Below are 8,383 nucleotides of genomic sequence, written 5' to 3'. Positions count from 1 at the left end.
AGGTCTCTGTGGTCCTCACAGGTCTCTGTGGTCCTCACAGGTGTCTGTGGTCCTCACAGGTCTGTGGTCTTCACAGGTCTCTGTGGTCCTCATTGGTCTCTGTGGTCCTCACAGGTCTCTGTGGTCCTCACAGGTCTCTGTGGTCCTCACAGGTCTCTGTGGTCCTCACAGGTCTCTGTGGTCCTCATTGGTCTCTGTGGTCCTCACAGGTCTCTGTGGTCCTCACAGGTCTCTGTGGTCCTCACAGGTCTCTGTGGTCCTCACAGGTCTCTGTGGTCCTCATTGGTCTCTGTGGTCCTCACAGGTCTCTGTGATCCTCACAGGTCTCTGTGGTCCTCATTGGTCTCTGTGGTCCTCACAGGTCTCTGTGGTCCTCATTGGTCTCTGTGGTCCTCACAGGTCTCTGTGGTCCTCACAGGTCTCTGTGGTCCTCACAGGTCTCTGTGGTCCTCACAGGTCTCTGTGGTCCTCACAAGTCTGTGGTCCTCACAGGTCTGTGGTCTTCACTGGTCTCTGTGGTCCTCACAGGTCTGTGGTCTTCACAGGTCTCTGTGGTCTTCACAGGTCTCTGTGGTCCTCACAGGTCTTTGGTCTTCACAGGTCTGTGGTCTTCACAGGTCTCTGTGGTCCTCACAGGTCTTTGGTCTTCACAGGTCTGTGGTCTTCACAGGTCTCTGTGGTCCTCACAGGTCTGTGGTCTTCACAGGTCTGTGGTCTTCACAGGTCTCTGTGGTCCTCCCAGGTCTTTGGTCTTCACAGGTCTGTGGTCCTCACAGGTCTGTGGTCCTCACAGGTCTGTGGTCCTCACAGGTCTCTGTGGTCCTCACAGGTCTCTGTGATCCTCACAGGTCTGTGGTCCTCACAGGTCTGTGGTCCTCACAGGTCTCTGTGGTCCTCACAGGTTTATGGCGGCCTACATATTCCTCAGCAGAACTGAACCTGTCCTCTGGTTTTGCAGGAGTCTCCATCAGAACCCGTTTCACTCAGCGGGATGTGGACCTGGGACATGTGGTCTTCGTCCTTCCGTCGGACCAGGAGAGGACTTCTGACAGCTTTGAGTTCTGTCTCAGAGACCCTGCAGGGAACTCTGCCCCACCTCAGAGGTGGGTCTCCTCAGATCCTTCCTATTCTGATGGGTTCCTCTTGGAACCTGCTGATGTTTGGGTCTCCTGCAGATTGGAGCTGTTCTGGTCCCGGGTCCAGCTGTCAGCGACCTGCTACAGGACTTGTGAGACTTCAGGGACTCTGCAGATCCAGATCCAGAGGACTGGCAGGAGCATGGACCCGGCCTACGTCTCCATTCAGGTGAGTCCTCCTCCACAGTCCAACATCTGGTTCTCCAGGAGTAGAACCCTGATGGTCCGATTGCTTACAGTCTGTCAGTTGAGCTAACGGGTTTCTGGTTCTGATCCATCTGAACCAGAACAAACTGGGTCTGTTGTTCCTGTTGGTGCTTAAAGCTTCAGGCCTCATGTTGTAGGACCAGATCCAGATCCAACCCAGTAAAGGTTTTTGTGTTCTGGTGGGTTCAGGTGCAGAACGGGTCAGCCAAAGTAGGCAGAGACTTCACCCACAGCTCAGCTGGTCTGGTCCAGTTCGACCCGGGTGAGTTCTTTTCTACCTTCCTGACTGTTGGAGCTTCTCCTGAAGGTTCTGGTTCTGCGGTGTGATTCTGGTCCTCCTGTTGGGTCAGGTGTGAATGTAAAGGCCTGGACTATCTTCCTAATTGATGATGGTCTGGAGGAGAACCACGAGACCTTCAGGGTCCAGCTGAAGAACCCTCAGAACTCAGTTCTGGGACAGAGAACGTTTGCAACGGTGGAGATCCTTGACCCCAGGAGAGGTGGGTTTAAGGTGGTCCAGCTGCAGCCTGTGGCCTTCAGGTAGAACCTGCTTAGAACCTTGTCAGAATCTGTTTGACTTAAAGCCTGAACTCTGACAGGAAGGTGTGATCCAGACAACATGAAGGTGGAGGACCACCAGACCCCTCCTGGTCCTCCTCAGATCCCTGCCCCCCATCAGCCAGAGGAGGAGGACTTAGTCATTGACATGGAGACAGAACTTCTGTGGGAGAACCAGCCCCACCCTCCCAGAGGAGATGTCCCAAACCGCCACTTCTCCCTGGACTACAGAGAGGTGGAACCACAGGACCAGGCGCCCCCCCAGTACAGAGAGACCCTCCACAGSGGGGGTCAGCTGAGACCGACCTCTGAGACGTCTGGAGGTTCTGGGTTCAGAGGAGGAGGACAGAAGGTGAGGGTTCCCACAGACTCAAGGACAGCCTGGTTAAATCTGTTGTTACTGATGGAACAGTAGAACCTCTGAGGAACCCAAGTCTGGGTTTAAGGAGGATCGGGTTCTCCTGAAACCTGAAATAAAACCAGAGTGTCCAGTCCTGCTCCTTCAGAACCACTGTCCTGCATGTTTTAGAAGTTTCTCTGCATTGTGACCCACCTGGTTTCTGCAGAACTTGAAGACCTGCTGAAGAGCAAGGAGTGATTTAGAACAAGCAGGACTGTGGCCCTGAAGACCAGGACCAAGCACCACTGCCATAATCCATCTTAATCTTTTAGGTTGTTGGAGTTCAGACTCTCAGTTCCATCCAAAACCTAAACTGTACTAAGCTGAACTCACGAGCAAACCCCTCTCCCCCCTCTGTCCTGAAGAGGGTCTATGTTAGTCTGATCCACGTAAAGGTTTTCATGCAAGTGAAGTAAATTCTGTTTCTGCTCTTTCTTAGATGACCCAGTCGGTCAGCACCTTCTGTCCTGCTGGTTGGACGGTCTACAGGAGACGCTGTTATATCATCAGTCCATCTGTGGCCAGCTGGGCCAGCGCCGACAGAACCTGCTCTATTCTGTAAATATACTGATGTTTTCTGTTGGGTTCTGTTGACCTGAGTCATCAGGTGGGAAGGTTCCACTGTCAAACACAAGAGTATGAAGAGCTTGAGTTATAACCAGATGGTTGTTGGGTCAGGTAATCCAGATAACCAGCTGGTTCTTTGGTCAGGTAATCCAGATAACCAGCTGGTTGTTGGTTAAATTAATCCAGATAACCAGCTGGTTGTTGGGTCAGGTAATCCAGATTACCAGCTGGTTGTTGAGTCAGGTAATCCAGATAACCAGATGGTTGTTGGGTCAGGTAATCCAGATAACCAGCTGGTTGTTGGTTAAATTAATCCAGATAACCAGCTGGTTGTTGGGTCAGGTAATCCAGATAACCAGCTGGTTGTTGGTTAAATTAATCCAGATAACCAGCTGGTTGTTGGGTCAGGTAATCCAGATAACCAGCTGGTTGTTGGTTAAATTAATCCAGATAACCAGCTGGTTAATGAGTCAGGTAATCCAGATAACCATGTGGTTGTTGAGTCAGGTAATCCTGATTACCAGCTAGTTGTTGGATCAGTTAATCCTGATAACCATCTGGTTGTTGGATCAGTTAATCCTGATAACCATCTGGTTGTTGGGTCAGATAATCCAGAAATCCAGTTGGATGTTGGATAAAATAATCCAGATTACCAGCTGGTTGTTGGGGTTACCTAATCTAAACATACAGAAGATGGTTAATCCTTCAGACCTCTGTTTTTTGTCACACTGATGCTCCTCCTTTCCTTCAGCTTCAACAGCAGCCTGAGCAGTGTTCGGTCCAGAAGAGACGTCGGCTGGATGTGGAAGTTCACAGGGAAGAAACCATTCTGGATCAGTGGGTCAAGCTWATTTTATCTTTTTAACTTCTGTCTGCTGACAGCTCACATCCTGAAGAACTCATAGATCCAGATCAGATCAGTGACTCCTGATTCATTTATCTGATTTCAGTTTTTTTTTTCTCTTCAGGTCTTTCTGATGGTCTGGACTCCTGGATGTGGGCTGATGGTTCTGCTGTCAGACTTGGGGGGGTTCCTGCTGGGTCAGACTGTATCCTCGTTGAAAACCCCAAAAGATGGATTTCTACAAACTGTTCAGCTGAAACTCAGCACTCGTTCATCTGTTCCTCTCCTCTTCAGACTCCATGATTTTATTTCTACATCCTGAGGAACATCTCCCTTCATCTCACTGCTTTGTTTCCTTTCAGACAGTAATGCTGTTCTGATGACATCATCTGATGACATCATCTGATGACATCATGTTTCCTTCAGACAGCGACGCTGCTCTGGTGTTTATCTTCATAAGGTGATCAATACATAAGATTGTAATTAAGAATTTTCTCATATAAAAACATCAGGCTGAGTTTGGTTTTTAAAGTTTTCAGAGGTTGACGTTTATGAGTTCTATCATTTGATGGAAGAGAACCCATCTCAAACATTTGGATCGGTTTACATGGTACCACTTGTTATTATTGATTAAATAAAAGCACTGAAACAGTGAGTGAAGTCTACCCGATTGTCCAGCATCCTGTCATAACCTTTAATCTGTTGAGCCTTGTCTAAGATGGAGCCCGTTACACTGACCTTTGCATGGTCTGACCTTTGGGGTGAATTTGCTGGGATGTTCATTCCTAAAACAATTGCTGTTGGGTTAGGGTTAGCTTTAGCCCTAAGTTGTTGTTGACTCAAAGGCTTGGAGGTGGCAGGAGTTCAGTGAATTCAACCAGTTTCTCTGGTAAGATTTACAGAGCTGAAAACTGCTGTAGTAGTAGCCAAGAACAAGCTTTGACAAATACTGAATGCTAAACAAGTTCAAGATGGCCACCAGACCTAATTTCAAACTGCAATAACTCGGCCATTTTAAGACATTTTGGGCTAAAATGTGGTGTGGTGACAACTAAGGATCTCCATTACATACTGAAGTCAAATGAAAAATCCAAGATTGCCGTCATAGCTGAAACGCAAGACTGACCATAACTCAGCCACTTTCAGACATATTGGGCTCAAAAGTGGGATGGTAGTAGATCACAATGATTTCTAACAAWCAGTAGATTAAATTCTTCATTTAAATTGGATGGCATGTGACAGAGTTCCTCCAGGACGTATTCTAGTTGTACTCTAAAGTCCTGTTTGAGAAAACGATGTATTCATTCCCTTGAACAATATAAATATAGATTGCAGTGTGTGACTGTTAAAATGTAAGCAGTGTTCGTTACCCTTTACCTGTTCTGATCTGATACCAGGTAATAATAATGACGTGAATGTTTGAGTGAGCCATACAAAACCATTCACACACAGCTGTGGACTGTCTAGCTTTTTACTGTGCCTTCAACAGGCTTCAGCCAAGCAGTGCCCAGAAACCTGGAAACACACATCAAGTAACAGCCGCCTTCACATCCTGACTCCACCTCATGGCATATGTTAAAGGGACAGGCTACTCCTATATGGTTCTGATCCCTAACCCTAACCCTCTGTCCCAGATAAGTCTTGGTCAAGTTTGACACCAAGATTTCTCACCACCTTTTGAGATTTTAATAAGTCTCCTCCACATTGTACCTGCATACTAWTCTTCTGGCAAATTTTGTATTTAGAGCCAAAGAGTATACACTCCGTTTTCCCCRTATGTAAGGATAACCTATTATCAATTAGTCATTCTCTAACAGAATCCATCTCTGAGGAAAGTGTTTTCTCAATGTCCTCTGTGTTGTCTCCTGAAGTCATCAGTGCTGTTGTCTGCATATACATTTTTTTACAGTGAACTGCTGAAGGGATATAATTAACATATATTAAAAACAGCAAAGGGCCCAAAACTGACCCTTGCGGCACTCCCTTTGTAGTATTAACTGAGTCAGAAACTATGCCTCCTATCTTGACTGTTTTTGACCAAACAAACATGATTGAAACCAGTTAGTAAGTGAAGTATGACAACCCAAAGCTTGAAGTTTCTGTAGTAAGATTTCATGATCTACCATATCAAATGGTTTTTGAAGATCCAGAAGAACCATACCTGTATAATRCYCTTTATCCTGCTCCTGTTTGATAAAATCAGTTATGTTCAACAAACAAGTCTCAGTTATTGGGACTAGTTTTTCTGATCTCCGCTCTTCATCGTCAGCTCAGGTGGCACCCTGCAGTGCAATCAGCTGTGCGGTCTGATCGGGCCGACCCGTGCTGAGGACAGGTAGAGAAGCCATTGGTATGGCATCGTTTAGAGCACAATGAATCCAGGAAAACATCAGCACCCCAGAAACTGTCGCTCCTTGATGTYGCGCTCGCCCTGCGCAGATGAACCGTGCGTCAGACTGGTGGTTCAGTCTAGGTTCACTTCAGCCTGTGGGCCGGTTCGTGGACTGAACCACCGGCCCTCTGACCTGCGCCTGGGCCGGTGGTGCATCTCGTGGGCCGGTGGCTCGGGGGCTGAGGTGAGCCGCTGCTGAGAGATGCTGGTGGAAAAAAAAGCCGTCTCCCTCCTCCCACACACACAGACGATGACGCAATCGTCCCGTCCTGCTCCTGGAGGAGAGGCGGGCAGTCAGAGACCAGGTCTCATTTTGATCCGGGGCTACGGACAAAACATTCAGCGCCTGGTTCTATTCATTCACAAAAAAATAAAATGTTATTCTGGGGCGGGGCCCCCAAAGCGCCGGGGCCCTGGGCTTGAACCCTGTAAGCCCCTGGGGAAGTCCGGGGCAGGATAGATATGTACCTGCAGCAGGGAGGGACACAGTGTGAAGAAGCCTCCTGTCAGAGACCGGGACCAGGGAGGAGCTCTCAGCAGGACCTGCTGCCTTCATGTCAGAGTCTCAACAACACCAGAACAGTGTCGACAGATTTTCACTGTTTTCTGTTAAACAGTCTCTACAGGGTCTGAAAACTCTGTGAATACAGCGACAAAGTTGTTAAATTGGCACGGCTGTGTTCCACAACCTGTCAGCGAGTTGTGTGTCCAGTGTTACATCACACACTGAAACGGTCAAATGATCGTATAATGTGGGTTTTTGGAGTTATTGATCGTACATCGTACAGAGGGCAATATCGTACAAATACGATAATTATTGTACGTCTGGCAACACTGGACTCACTCTGGGCCCGGGTTGGGGGCGTGCTGCCCTCCCAGCCCCCCCAAAGCTCCGCCCCCTGATCAGCAGGCATTTTTGTGTCATGAAATTGTTACATTTATTGTTGCATTCTTGTTTTCTTGTTATTTTTGCACTAGTTCCTCCAGTTTTTAGAAAACATTTTGATTAACCTAAAATTGTCCTTTGTTTGATCATAATGGACTAACCAAAGGACAACAATTATTCAGTGATCGTGACATTTCAAGTTCAACAGTTTCAGCATCAGAACCATTGAAACRAACCTTTTATTTACTTTGTATCACATCAGAACCAAACTCCCCGTATCACCCACCTCTAACCTTCAGTAGTGGTGAGCGGATCGATCCAAATATTGATTATTACTGATACAACTGGAAGGAACCGTGTCAGCTGATACCTGCCACATCATAGTATAAATACCTTAGGTTCTGTTTTTAGTATTCATACATGGCCTGCTGTGGTTTTGATGGTATTTTTTGGCCAAGTATGGCAGGCCATTTAACATAAAATTAGCATACATTCTAGATATCCATGAATGAGTTTTGACCATGAACAGTTACATTTTGACCATCCTGAATGATAATKTAAGATATCTGCATTCACGTTCTGACATGTCAAACATTGAAAATATCTGAAATGACATGGTTGGATCGGTCATTTGAAGGTCAGTCCTCYGCAGCAGCTGCTGCCTGCACAGTTTTGTGAGTCTGCAATGACAAACAATAAATTATCTCTGTTTCTTAATTCATGTCGACCTGCAGAGAAAAATCCCGTTAAAAACAGAAGAATTTGAGTGGGACTGACCTGACACTGCACAGCACTGAACAGTAAATTAAGGTCAGACTAACGTGGCTTTCTTCTAAAATTCTATAAATCTGTGATGTTTTCCACAGAATAACAATTCAAGATATTTTGAATTTCATTCTGACTTGTTGAAATGTTAACTCAAGACAAATGAAACAGAAAGGCTGTCTRGATTAAAAATACATTTAAGATCTCTTTATTATGACCACGTGTTTGTGTTGTTATCTGAAACATGTTTCTGTGACCATCTGTGTTGAGTGTGTGCTTTATGTTTATGATGTCTGCCTCCCTCTTCTGTCCTCTTCATGTCCTCTTCATGTCCTCTTCATGTCCTCTTCATGTCCTCTTCATGTCCTCTTCTGTCCTCTTCATGTCCTCTTCTGTCCTCTTCATGTCCTCTTCATGTCCTCTTCATGTCCTCTTCTGTCCTCTTCTGTCCTCTTCATGTCCTCTTCATGTCCTCTTCTGTCCTCTTCATGTCCTCTTCATGTCCTCTTCATGTCCTCTTCTGTCCTCTTCATGTCCTCTTCATGTCCTCTTCATGTCCTCTTCTGTCCTCTTCATGTCCTCTTCATGTCCTCTTCATGTCCTCTTCTGTCCTCTTCATGTCCTCTTC

At 46.6% G+C, this 8,383-nt stretch overlaps 1 protein-coding gene across 1 annotated transcript in view; it reads left to right on the top strand.

Moving 5' to 3' along the window:
* LOC106537280 (FRAS1-related extracellular matrix protein 1) overlaps positions 1-4,377 on the top strand; it is a gene marked incomplete at its 5' end in the record, with an annotated part of 16,370 nt that extends 11,993 nt beyond the window's left edge. The window contains 8 exon segments of the mRNA XM_014034667.1: positions 959-1,103; positions 1,176-1,305; positions 1,533-1,605; positions 1,694-1,843; positions 1,943-2,253; positions 2,741-2,859; positions 3,620-3,705; positions 3,837-4,377. Of these exon segments, the coding sequence (XP_013890121.1) occupies positions 959-1,103; positions 1,176-1,305; positions 1,533-1,605; positions 1,694-1,843; positions 1,943-2,253; positions 2,741-2,859; positions 3,620-3,705; positions 3,837-4,015 (1,193 nt within the window).
* Between the last annotated feature and the right edge of the window lie 4,006 nt (positions 4,378-8,383).

Source organism: Austrofundulus limnaeus, unplaced genomic scaffold (genome assembly GCF_001266775.1).
Source record: "Austrofundulus limnaeus strain Quisiro unplaced genomic scaffold, Austrofundulus_limnaeus-1.0 Scaffold2225, whole genome shotgun sequence".
Lineage (NCBI taxonomy): Eukaryota > Metazoa > Chordata > Actinopteri > Cyprinodontiformes > Rivulidae > Austrofundulus > Austrofundulus limnaeus.
Note: the sequence above shows the minus strand (reverse complement) of the source record. Positions and strands in the feature narration are given on the sequence as shown.